We start from the raw sequence: 14,178 nt of genomic DNA on the forward strand, positions 1-14,178 counted from the left end.
ACAATGTTTCCATCTAGAGTTTTCATTGAATGTAGTATTAGCACTCTTCTTGACGCACGCATAGTAATGACTGACTAACATGTGCAGTAATAACTTACCAAAGCAGTCTTGACGCACGTGCTATAACTGCGCTAAAATGAAAATGGAGAATACGGCTGACATCACTATTTGGGAAGGTTCTTTATTTATAAAACGACTGAGATAAAAATGTGTTAATAGAACTAGCCCTAAATAGGGGATATTTGTATATTGATAATGATCCTGACCACACCCTTTAATTCTTGATTACATCTTGATCCTTTATTCCTCCAGTGTAAATGTTTCCAAGATTGTCATAATCCCATTGATTATTTTGGTTTCAGGCTGGAAAATGTGAAGTTAGGCATCTTGGTCGAAAGACTGGAAAGCAGAATATTTTTAAAAGCAGTTGGTACATGTTGGTATTGAGGGCATTTATGGGTTCTTAGACATGAATCACAGGAAGTTAACATGTGAAGCAAGAATTAGTAAGGATAATGTAGTGTAACCTTTATTGCAAGGGGGTTGGAGTAAAAGAGTAAGGAAGTCTTGCAGCGATTGATCAATATCACACCTGCAGTACCATGTAAAGTTTTGGTCTCCTTGCCCAAGGAAAGATTCACTTGTTTGAAAGGGTATACAACAAATTTCACTAGATTGATTTCTGGGGTCTCACCTGTCCTATAAAGAGACATTGACATTGAGCCTATATTCTTTGGAGTTTCAAAGGAGTAAAATTGATTCCACTGAAATATATAAAGGCCTCAAAAGAATAGTTGCTGATTTGTTACTCTGGAGAGTATAGACTCAGAATCCCCTCAATGCAGAAAGAGTCCATTTAGCCATTGAGTCTGCATTGATTCTCTGATAGAGTATGTCACTCAGGCCCACCACCTCACTGTATCTCATAGCCAATCCAACTAACCTGCATATCTTGGGAAACTAAGGGACAATTTAGCATGGCCAATCAATCTAACCTGCACTTCTTTGGATTGTGGGAGGAAACCAAGCACTGGAGAAAACCCATGTAGACACGAGGAGAACATGCAAACTCCACATAGTCAGTCACCCAAGGCCAGAATTGAACTTGGGTCCCTGGCACTGTGAGGCAGCAGTGCTAACCACTGTGCCATCATGCTGCCCATAACCACTGTGCCACCATGTTGCCTATAGATTAGGGACCACAGTCTCAGGATAAGGGGTTAGCCATTTAGGACTAAGATGAGACAAAGTTCCTTCACTCAGATGATTGTGAATCTTTGGAATTCTCTACCCCAACAGACTATGGATGCTCAGTCATTGAATATATTCAGGATTAAGATCAACAAATTGATGGGCACAAAAGGAATCAAAGGATATGGGAGAGAATGGGAAAAATAGAGCTGATATAAAATTTTAGCCATGACCTACTGACTGTCAGAGCAGACTCAAGGTGGCTTATTCCATGGCTTATTCCTGCTCTCACTACTTCTTTTAAAACCCTGGTGCAGAACAAGACACCCAAAGGGCAACACTAATTATGATTTCCCACATAGAGAGTAGTTAGAGGGAAAATTGGTCCTCTTAGGGACAAAAGTGGGGAATTATGTATTGAGTCAGAGGGAATGGGGGAACTCCTGAATGAATACTTTGCGTCGGTGTTCACGAAGGAGAGGGGTTCAGTGTCGTGCGGTGTCTTGGAGGGAGCTGTGGGTCAGTTGCAGGAAATATCTATTACGAGGGAGGAATTGCTAGGGCTTTTAGGTAGCGTAAGGACGGATAAAGCTCCGGGGCCTGATGGTATTTATCCCAGGCTGCTTAGGGAGGGGAAAGATGAAATTGACGGACCTCTGGCGCAAATCTTTGTCTCTTCTTTGGACACAGGTGAGGTCCCAGAAGACTGGAGGGTAGCAAATGTGGTACCGCTGTTTAAAAAAGGTAGTAGGGATAACCCTGGAAATTATAGGCCGGTGAGTTTGACATCGGTGGTAGGGAAATTAATGGAAAAAATACTTAGGGGTAGGATGTATGAGCATTTGGAGCGTTGCGATCTGATTAGGGATACGCAACATGGCTTTGTTAGGGGGAGGTCTTGCCTTACGAATCCGGTAGAATTCTTTGAGGAGGTGACAAAAACGGTTGACGATGGGAGAGCCGTTGATGTCATCTATATGGATTTCAGTAAGGCGTTTGACAAAGTCCCTCATGGTCGGCTGGTAGAAAAGGTTAAGGCGCATGGGATACGAGGTCAGGTAGCTAGATGGATTGAGAACTGGCTGGGCAATAGGAGACAGAGGGTAGTTGTTGAGGGGACCTTTTCGGGCTGGAGGCCAGTGACCAGTGGTGTGCCGCAGGGCTCAGTACTGGGACCTCTCCTCTTTGTAGTATACATAAACGACTTGGAAAAGAGCGTAAGTGGTGTGATCAGCAAGTTTGCGGATGACACCAAGATGGCAGGGTTGGCGGATACTGAAGTGGAATGTCAGGTGATACAACAGGATATAGATAGGTTGGTACATTGGGCAGATAGGTGGCAGATGGAATTTAATCCTGACAAATGTGAGGTGATGCATTTTGGAAGGAATAATGCAGAGAGGAGCTACGTGATAAAAGGTAGACCGATTAGGAGTATAGAAATACAGAGGGACCTGGGAGTGCAGGTTCACAAGTCCATGAAGGTTGCGACACAAGTGGAGAAGGTTGTGAGGAAAGCTTATGGAATGCTAGCTTTTATAGGAAGGGGTATAGAGTATAAGAGCTGCCGTCTAATGCTTCAGTTGTACAGAACGTTGGTTAGACCGCATTTGGAGTACTGCGTCCAGTTCTGGTCACCTTACTACCGGAAGGACGTGGAGACTCTGGAGAGGGTGCAGAGGAGGTTTACCAGAATGTTGCCTGGCATGGAGGGACTGGGTTACGAGGAAAGGTTGGAGAAACTGGGACTTTTCTCCTTGGAAAGACGGAGATTGAGGGGGGACAGGATAGAGGTATATAAGATACTGAAGGGAATACATAGAGTCAACAGTGAGAGACTGCTCCCTAGACTGAGTACAATTACGAGAGGTCATGATCTAAGGGTGAGGGGGGAGAGGTATAATTTGGATGTGAGAGGAAGGTTCTTCACGCAGAGGGTCGTGGGGGTATGGAACGCGCTACCGAGTAGGGTGGTGGAGGCAGGAACGTTGGACTCGTTTAAGGTTCACTTAGACAGACACATGAACGAAACGAGGATGGAGGGTTATAGTAGGGGGTATTAAATAAGGTCAGAGCCTCGGGAGACACCGGAAGTGCAGATTTGTATGTTAACGTTTTTGTCTTTTATTCCGCAGGTGGAGGTCCACCTTGTTGTCAAAGAAGGGGCATGCACACGGTGGGTCGTGCGTAGGCTGCTCTTGCAGGTTCCGGGAGTGGCCTAGTACTTTGTGTCGGTGTATGTGCTTGATCCTGGACCGGTAGACGGGCGCCGCAACAGCTCAGTGACTAGCATTGCTAGCTGTGCAGATACATGGATTTGGGCCTGTGTCTGTGGGAGTTTGCGCATTCTCTCTGTGGTTGTGTGGGTTTCCTCCGGGCGCTCTGGTTTCCTCCCACACCCCAAAGATGTGCTCTTAGGCTGATTGGTTTACCAAATTGACACTATTCTCCCCTGAATCTGGCTAAGTTAGGGGTTCCATTCATAGACACGCAGGGTAGAATAGGTGTAGGATGATGCGGCGGCGCAGGCTTGTTGGGCCGAAGGGCCTGTTTCCCGTGCTGGGTTGTTCTTTGTTCTATAAGTGTTCACCAGTCCATGAATTTTCTGTTCATTGAACAAATGAGGCCAATTGCACAAGGCGAAAATCCCAAAAATATCTTTTTACTCACTGGTTTTAATTTTGCCTTGATCACAATTCTTACAGCTTCATATAAAACATTTTCTTTTCGTTTTTCTTCCTCCCTCAGTTTCCAAAACTATTTTCCTGATATTCATGCGAGTTTTCCTTGTACACCAAGCCTCAGTGCACGTACCACCCACACAATCCCATTACCATTTAGGTATGCCACATTTATCTCAGTCAAAATCATGGTTTGGCCAGGACTACTTCCTCAAACACAGATTTTGAATGAGACATTAAACTGAAGCCCTCTCTGCTCTCTCAGATGGATATTTCCATTCCACTATTTGAGAACGTCCATGAGATTTCTCTTAGTTATCTGGCTAGTATTTATTCCTAAAGGAAAAGATTCACCAGTAATATGCCTCACTGCTGTTTGTAAAGCCTTGCTGTGTGAGAAATGACATCACCTCACAAACTGGAGTCAAAAAACAAAATGTAATCCAGGAGACACAAGTAAACAAGGCCATTTAAAAATGCAGCAGAGTCAGCTGGCAATCTCACCTAGGATGGGAGCACCCAGGGTAGAAAGACTTTCATTATATTCATTCATGAGCATCCTTCCCTAATTGTCCTTGAGAAAATGATGGTCAGCTGCCTCTTGAACCACTGCAGTCCATGTGGTGCAAATATATCCATAGTGCTACTAGGGAGGGAATTTCAGAACTGTGACATAGGAACAATGAAGCAACAGGGACAAAGTTCCATGTCAGGATGGTGTGTGACCTAGAGGGGAACTTGCAAGTGGTCATGTTCTAGTCCACCAGCTGCCCTTGATTCTCTAAATGGCACAGGTCAAGGTTTTGGAAAATGCTGTCAAAGGTACCTTGGCAAGTTACTGCCGTACATTTTGTAGATGATACACACTGCTGCCTAGGTGCAATGGTGATCAAAGGAGTGGCTACTTCAGATGGTAGGGATTGCTGAACGTGAAGGGAAGGTTGTTACATTGCCTTTTGTTGGAGATGGTTATTGCTGATACTCATGGCACAAATATTACCTATCATTTATCAGCCCAAGCCAGAATGTTTTCCAGGTCTTGCAGCATAAAATGTTGGAAAGTAGGGCATTCAGCCCATTGAATCTGCTCTACCATTTAATGAGATCATGATTGATCTAATAATCCTCAACTCCACTTCTGAATTTAGGACAGAGGGGAGGGCATTGGTGAAAAACACTGGGTCTGACAGCACCCTGTGGAACTTTTGTAGCAATGTCCTGGGACTAAAAGATTGGCCTCCATCAACAACAACCATCTTCATTTGTGCTAAATATAAGAATATAAAAAATAGGTGTAGGATGATCATAGCTGATCTTCTGCTTCAATTACATCGCCCCATGCTATCCCCATATCCGTAAACTCCCTTAGTACCCCAATATCTACCCATCTCAGTCTTAAATATACTTGGTGACTGAGCACCCACAGCTCTCTGAAGCTGGATAATTCCAAAGCTTCACAATCCATTCAGTGAAGAATCTTCTCCTCAATGCAGTCCTAAATGGCTGACCTCTCATTCTGAGACTTATACCTTGGTTTAAGATTCCCCAGCCAGAGGAAACATTTTGTCAACATTTACTTTGTTAAGCCCCTTAATAATAGTATGCGTTTCAATTGTATCATCTTTCAATCTTCTAAACTCCAGGAAATAGAGACCTAGTCTACATAATCTCTTCTCATCTCATGACACAGTCTAGTGAACCTTTGTTGCAATCCCTCTAGCATAAATATATCCTTCCTTTGATAAGGAGACCAAATTTGCAAAGACAGTACTTTATTCTTATACTCAAATCCATCTGTAACAAAAGCTAACATATAATTTACCTTCCTAATTGCTTGCTGTATCTGCATGTTAATTATGAGGTTTGTGTATAATGACACCCAAGTCCCTCTGAATGCAAACATCTCTCAGTCTTTTACTATTCAAAAAATACTTGCTTTTTACAATTTTTCTACTCACGTGGACACTTTATACTTCATCACATTGAATTCCATCTGCCATGTTCTTGCCCACACATCCAACACTCTACAGCCTTTGTGTGTCCTTTTCACGACTTCATTTCCCATCCAACTTAGTATTGTCAGCAAACGTAGTTCTTATTACTAATGTAATTACCAGTATTATTAATGTAATTACCAGTAATGTTTTTCTGTTTTCAATTTACCAGAGTGCCTTGATGCCACATGCATTCAAAAGCTGCCTAGATGTCAACGGCGGCTAATCACACCTCAGCTCTGGAATTAAGATCTATTGCCATGTTTGGAAATAGGTTGTAATGAGGTCCAAAACCAAGAGATCCTGGTGGAACCCAAACTAAGTATACTTAAGCATGTTACTGATGTGAGATGCTGGTGTTGGACTGGGATAGGCACAGTAAGAAATCTCACAACACCAAGTTAAAGCCTAACAGGTTTATTTGGTAGCTTGAGCTTTCGGAGCACTGCCCCTTCATTAACTGACTTCATCACTTGATGTAGGGGCAGCGCTCCAAAAGCTCATGCTATCAAATAAAAGTGTTGGACTTTAACCTGATGTTTTGTGACTTCTTACTGTGCATGTTATTGATGATCCTGTACCACTTGATAGCTCTACTGATTACACCTTCCATCACTTTGCAGATGATTGACAGTGGACTGATAGTAGATTAATTGGTTGGGTTGGATTAGTGCTACTTTTTATGGACTGGGCAATTTCTCACTTGGTCAGGTACTACCTGTATTGTAGTGGTACAGCATGGTTATAGGCACAGCTAATTTTGTAGCACAAGTCTTCAGCCCTACATCTAGAGTGCTATCAGAACTTAGTCATTGTTATATCCAGTGCACACAGCCATTTCTTGAAATCTTTTGGCGTGAATCAAAATGGCTGAAGACTGGTTGCAAACTCTACAATGGGAAGCACGTCCACTCATCTCATTGTTTTAAGAAAACAGTCTTTAAATGCAGCACCTTCATATTATAAGTATTATATAGTATCAAAATTTGGATGGGGTTCATGATGACTAATCCATTTGCAAAGGGGGTCCTTCGACCATGTTCAAGAACCACTGTGACAACATTTCAATTAGTACATTACTGGCCACTGAAATACTGAGACACTGAAACCCATGAAAGACACTTCATAAAATGTCTGAGATAAGGGAGATGGTGGCATAGTGGTATTGTCACTAGACTAATAATCCAGGGTTCCAGGATCCAGGTTCAAATCCCACCATGGAAAATGGTGAGATTTGAAGGAAATAAAAAAATTCTGGAATAAAAATCTAATGATTACCATGGAAACCCATCTAGTTCAGTAATGTCCCTTTAGGGAAGGAAATCTGCCATCCTTACCCAGTCATACATATGACTTTAGATAAGCAATGTGGTTGACTTTTAAATGTTCTCTGAAATGACCTCAGTTCAAGGGCAATTAGGGATGGACAATAAATGCTGGCCCAGACAACAATGCTGACATCCCATGAGTGAATTGAAAACAAATGCAAGTCCTTTTAAGAATATCAAAAATGGGACTTTATCATATCTCCTGACAAAATTACAGCACAACCTGAAATCAGACCTTCCAGTTCTTAATCCAAGGGTGTCTTCTGCAATAAGATATTACAGAATTTTTCTATGAGCATCTAGGCAGAGAAGGAACTTTAAGGGACCATCAGAAAGCAATATAATTTCAATTTAGTTGAAGTTGGGAACAAGTTACTAGATTGGTGGAAGTAGATAGCTTGTTTGGACACAGTATACATTGATTTTTTAGAAGATTTTGTTAAGATGCCACACAATAACCTACTAAAAATATTAATTCTCTGGAATAGTGATTAGATTAGAAAAGCTCAAACACTGGATGGATATTAGTAGGAAGAAAATTGCCATTAATAGCAGATTCTATAGGGCACTAGGGTTCAATTCCAGCCTTGGGTGACTGTGCGAAGTTTACACGTTCTTCCTGTGTCTGTGTGGGTGTCCTCCAGGTGCTCCAGTTTCCTCCCACTGTCCAAAAATGAGCAGGTTAGGTGGATTGGCCATGTTAAATTACCCCTTATTGGCTTGAGATATGTAGGTTACCTGGATTAACCATGGTAAAATGAGCGGGGCTACAAGGATAGGCAGGGGTTTGGGCCTGAGTAAGATGCTCTTTCAGAGAGTTGGGGCAGACTAAATGGACCAAATGGCCTCCCACTGCACTGTAGGGATTCAATGGCTGGTAAAATGTTTCAGAAATTGAGTTAGACCCACTCATTTTCATCTTACCATTGGTGTGGAAGGAAGTGCTGGTGGGTGGCATGGTAGCACAGTGGTTAGCACTGCTGCTTCACAGCTCCAGGGACCTGGGTTCGATTCCTGGCTTGGGTCACTGTCAGTATGGAGTTTGCACATTCTCCTCATGTCTGTGTGGGTTTCCTCCAGGTGCTCTGGTTTCCTCCCACAGTCCAAAGATGTGCAGGTTAGGTTGATTGGCCATGCAAAAATTGCCCCTTAGTGTCCTGAGATGCGTAGGTTAGAGGGGTTAGTGGATAAAATATGTAGGTAGGGCCTGAGTGGGATTCTAGTCAGTGCGGACTCGATGGGCTGAATGGCCTCTTTCTGTACTGTTGGGTTTCCACGATTCTATGATAAAGATCCACTTGTGATTCAATTGGCAATTTTGGTCTTAGGATCTTAGATGAGAAAAGCATACCTAGGTGTGATGAGGGCACAGACCCACAAATGTCAGATGCCATTAAGAATAAAAACATAGGAAGATACTTAGATAAATGTAGTTTTGTGCACATAGATAGGGGTAATGGCAAACAAGTGCAAACAATGTGAGGTTAAGAACTTAAGAGTGTTCAATCAGAAAAAGATCTAAGTGTTACAATATCTCTTAAGATTCATTATAGGTCTGGATGAATGTAGCTCCAGTAACAATATCCAAAGCAGCCCACCAGATTGGCATGTTATCCACTGCCTTTAACATCCATTCTCTCCACCACTGACACAGTGGTAGCAGTGTGTACTGTCTACAAGATCCAGTGCAGCAACTCAGCAAGGATCTTTTGACAGCACCTTCTAAGCCCACAATGTCTACAACCTCGAAGGACAAGGGCAGCAGATGTTTGGGAACACCACCACCCCCCAAGCTACATACCATCCTGACTTTGAACGATATTGCCACTCCTTCACTGTCGCTGGGTCAAAATCCTGGAACTCCGTAGCAGCACAGAGGGTGCATCTACACCACATGGATTGCACCAGTTCAAGAAGGTGGCTCACCACTATCTTCTCAAGGCAATTAGGAATAGGCAATAAATGCTAGCGTATCCGGCATGAAAGAATACATTTTCAAAAGGTAAAGTTATAGAAAAAAAAGATTGGATTACCAGGTTGTATTGTGAAGACAAATCCAATACCAAACAAAAAATAAAGCTTAATTTAGAATACTATGCCTGGTTTTGCTCCCTGTACATGTTCAGTGAATTAGATCTCGAAATGGATCACAGAATTTCTACAGTATAGAAGGAGACCATTCAGCCCATTGATCAGAGGAGGACCACTAGATTGGTTGAGTTTAGTTTCCTTCAATTACTAAGATAGGCTTAAAGAGCAGGCTATTTTTACTCTAAAGCACATACTTTGAGGAGATTGCTTAGGTTATTTTAAAGAGATGGAAGGATTAGATCTGGTCATTGTGGGTCTGCTATTTGAGTTAGGTAGGTTAAGGAGTACATGTGGATATTTGTATAAGTTGGACATCAGAAAGATTTTATTTGCAGAGTCACTGAACTTTGAAATGACTTGCCAACTCATGCCGTGTAAGCATTTACTGTGATTTCTTGGAAGGTGTTTGATTACCTTTGGGGTTGGAGTTTCTCTGGATTTCTTGCTCCAGGGTTATTTTCTGTGTTTCTTGCCTATCCAAGCAGATTACAATGGTGTTGGTGGAGAGTGGCAATAGGGATCATGGTGTTAAGTTGCACAATGATTCCTGATAGCGTTAATGAATCATTTGGTCTTTTCCTGTCCATTATCTTTGTTTGTTTATAAGCACTTGGCAGACTCAATTCTGTCAAAAGCAGAATTTACCTCGAGTTCTCAATAAGTGAATCTCTTGTAACGTGAGAATGAACGAGCAACTTCACTTGTAATTAGCACAAAACAGATACATAATCAATGGAGGCAATACTGGCCCAGTTCATTCCTCTCCAACAAGAAGGAGAACTGACAAACATACATTTCGACCATTTCCCAAAGAAGGCCAAACACACTGAAGTTGAATTGTCCAAGGCAGTTTAGCCAACATGCTCGGGAAAGGAGAGACCAAAGCAGAAAAATAATATGACAGGATGTCGCATTCAGGCCCCTTGGAAATTTGTCCAAATACAGTTGTCAGCCATTGGACTTAGGGCTTTGTGCATCAGAGTAACGCTAACCAGATATAAGTTCACTCACCCATGTCAGGTTTCCCACATATACTGCTTGCCTTTTGCCTCCATATGTGTAGACAATGGTTGGCCTGGCACTATTGTCAGTTTTCTGTGGCTCACCAGGAGTCCGTGGTAATATCTCATCAAAACTTTGATCTTCTTGGTTATTACCATCAGCAGCCGCTATTACATCATCATAAAGGTCAACTTGATCGTTTGGAGTGTAATCAGTCTCCTGAAAGAGAATCCACACATTTCATTTAGGACTATGAAAAATGGAATTGGTGGGTTAGCTGTTATTGTAATTATGATGCATTATAAAACTATATGCTATTGTAACCATATAATCCTCAGCACCTAGGACGTACTTTTGCAAAGCTTGCCATATCCCCACCATGCTGTTTTATCCTTTCTTGAAGGTGCCAGTTCATACTGAGGCACATTTCTAAGGGCACAGAGGGTCCTCTGAAGCCAAACCCAAGAAATCATTTTTGTGAGCACATCACAACTAACCACACTTGACGGTCACAGACAATGGATAGCAAAAAATAACTGATTCCCCACCTTCCCTCAGGCTACTGAATCTCTTTGTACTATTCTAATAGTCTCCCAAAGTGAAATCAGCTAATTGATCAAGGATTAAATCTAGAACTTTAAGAATTAGCAGGGAAGCAGAACCAACTACACTGCTCTTTGAATAGCTGGCACAGATTCAATGAGATGAATAGCTGCTTTCTGTACTGTTTATCAATTCCCTGACCGTATGGTGTATTTATCCACTAAAACAAAGGTGTTTCGCATGGATTTAGGAGGGAAAGCCCTACTCGACAATTACTGTCAATTTCTTTGAAGATATTATATATTTAAAAATTGTTCCTAGAGTTATAGTGTTAAAGCACAGAAGTCGTCATTCTGCAGATCATACCTTTGAATTCCCTAAAATGGATGTGATTTGAACTTTAATCGATCGATGAAGGCATTGCCACCAATAGTGCAGAAAAGTGAGGGAGTAAAGCCATGAAGCTATTTGAAAACAAGGGTGAGAATTTTAAATTCTGAAGTGGAAGGACCTCGAGCTAATGTCAGTTGGCAAGGGCAGGGTGATGGGTGAATGGTGAAAGACATGGGCAAGAGATTTTTGGATGAGCTGAAGTTTACAAGGATTGAGAAGGTGGCCAGGAGACCACTGGACCTCAGGAGGAAGAGATGGACTATCCACTCACCATTCCGGGTTGAAAATGGCTGTGATGTCTTTTGCATTCTTTGCTAGGCCCCACCATCATTGAGGATTGGAACATTCATGAAATCTCTTCTTTCTATTAGTTTTTAATCACCAATCATGACTGAAAGTGGCAGCTTTGTAGAGCTTTGATCTGATCAATTAGTTACAGGATCACTTAGTTCTGTATATATTAAGCTGCTTTCCTCTTTAGCATGCATGTAATCCTGCTGTAGCTTCACCAGGTGGGTGCCTCATTTTTAGGTATGCTTAGTGCTGCCCCTGGCATTCTTTCTACACTTCACTTTGAAACAGGAATTGATTCCCTGGCTTGATGATGTTTGATAAGAATGAGGAATATGGTAGGGCATGAAGTTCTTTATTGGCCAAGTGTAAATTCATTTTGGGTATATTGCTCATTCATTAAATTCAAAATGAATATAGCAATAAAAAGAAAAATACTGTATCTTCCCTGAATGGTTTGCTGAGGTCCACAAGGCCTCAAGCAGTTTAAAACGAACAAAGATTAGCTCATCAAACTCAGGAATATAACACTCCTCTTGTTGTATAAACAATCCAGCCAAGCCAATATAAAGGATAATTGCAAGATGTCTGCACCAACCAGCTCTGGGCAAAAGGCACTGGGATTCCTCATCTCTAACACTGTGATAATGATTCTATAATTACCTGCTCAAAACACAATGGATTTTAACAAGGGAGCTTCAGTAACTGAAAGACTCAACCTAAAACCATCCTGTCACATGACCAAGACTTGCGCTGTTTGAATTGCTTTAGTTATAGAGCTTTTAAATTCTGTCTTCAGTCATTGTTTCAACCTCAGAAGAGAATCAGGAATTCAGGTTAGCTGCCTGCTTCTGTCTGCCACCTTCCATCAAAAGCAGCAGCAGAGACAGAGCTCTCGCTAAGTTTAAATGGCCTGGCCCTCAACCACTGTTTTCTACTGAAACAACTGCACCCCAGTGCCTACTGAAAACTGCATTCATCTCTACATGCTCCTCCCATCATGGAAGACAGGGCTACTGGAAAGATGGATCACCCTGTACTAGTTTTAGCCAGCTAACCTCTCTGGAGGAATACATTATTGGACTCTGGACTCACATGAAACTATTTTGTCTACAGTCTTGGCAATAACCCCTTTCTTTCCCTTATCTCTCTTTTATTGCATGAATGCAAAGGCGGGGGATGTTACGATCCCACTTCCCACATTTTTGAGGGTATGTAAAATAAACACATCCTTTTTTTAACCTTATTTTGCTGTGGGATTATTAATTGAGAATTAGATCACTCCAAAACTGAAGGGCTGGAGAAAATACACCATCACTTATAATGATAGGAATTAAAAATCATAGAACCCCTACAGTGCAGAAGAAGCCAATCATTCCACCGAGTCTGCACTGACTCTCTAACAGATTATCTTACCCATGCCCTCTCCCCTACGCTATCCCTGTAACCCCACACATTTACCATGGCCAACCATTCTAACCTACACATCTTGGGACACTAAGGGGCAATTTAGCATAGGCAATCCACTTAACTTGCACATTTTTGGACTGTGGGAGCAATCGCAGGAAATCTACGAAGACTTTTGATTTATTAATATTGTCACATGTATACAGTGAGAAGTATTGTTTCTTGCATGCATGGGAGAATGTGCAAACTTCACACCGACAGCCACTTAAGGCCAGAATTGAACCCAAGTCCTGGAGCTGTGAGGTAGCAGTGCCAATCACTGTACCCTCAAAATTAAAAACACCTTTATATTTACAGACAGATAGTGAGTAGAGAAATCAGGGCTGTTCTAAATTAATGCCCCTCCTGTCATAACACTTGTGTTGTTCTCTCAACACCTGCCACAGACCCAATCTTGCAGACCTGTCCCTCAAAGCTCAATCGGGGTGATCCTACTGAGCTTCTTGGTGAGACATTGAAATACCCTATCCAGGCTTTATTCTATGCCTTCACTGCCACTTAAAAGTGATGTTCAACATGGAGAAGTATTGACTGGTCAGCTGAGGAAGGGCTGTAGGAGGAAATCAACAGGAGATTCCTTGTCTATGTTTGACCTGATACCACGAAACTTCATGGGATCTGGAATGCTACAAACTCCCAGGCCAATCACTCCCAAATGTATACCAGTGCTGCCACTTCAGGTGGATCAAATCTAGGAATGATGATAGAGGAACCTGGGACAATGACTGCAAGCTCTGATTTGGCAAGTGTGATTATACCAGCTATTTCTTGTCTAGGCTATGGGACAGCTCTTTCAAATTTGGCACATCTGCAAATGTTAGTGAGAGGTTTGCAGGGTCAATTGAGCTGGCTGCATAATTATCATACCTGGTGCATTCATTAATACCTGATGGTCAGGCCAGGGTTTAGGGGCAAATGGCAAAGCCCGACTGCAAAATGGGCCAAGGCAAAATGACACAAGAGAGAGGAAGAACACATAGGAGAGCAAGGGAATGGAACAATTGCTTATAGTCATGTCATGGTTCCCATGCCTGATAGAGATGATGAGGTAATTCCCTTGTTATTCGCACCTGGAGCTTATTGTGGGTGGCACAGTGGTTAGCACTGCTACCTCATAGTGCCAGGGACCCGGGTTTGATTCCTGGCTTCGATTCCCAACTCCTGTGTGGAGTCTGCATGCTTTCCCTGTGTCTGCGT

The 14,178-nt window shown here is 42.3% G+C and overlaps 1 protein-coding gene across 1 annotated transcript in view; it reads right to left on the minus strand.

Annotated features, from left to right (window-relative positions):
• Positions 1-14,178, minus strand: part of LOC145343882 (cleavage and polyadenylation specificity factor subunit 7-like) — a 76,998-nt gene that overhangs the window by 53,142 nt on the left and 9,678 nt on the right. Inside the window, exon 2 of the mRNA XM_080190362.1 lies at positions 10,297-10,506. Coding sequence (XP_080046488.1) covers positions 10,297-10,506 — 210 coding nt within the window. The remainder of the gene's footprint in view (positions 1-10,296; positions 10,507-14,178) is intronic.

Source organism: Carcharhinus amblyrhynchos, chromosome 6 (genome assembly GCF_965287045.1).
Source record: "Carcharhinus amblyrhynchos chromosome 6, sCarAmb.v2.hapA, whole genome shotgun sequence".
Lineage (NCBI taxonomy): Eukaryota > Metazoa > Chordata > Chondrichthyes > Carcharhiniformes > Carcharhinidae > Carcharhinus > Carcharhinus amblyrhynchos.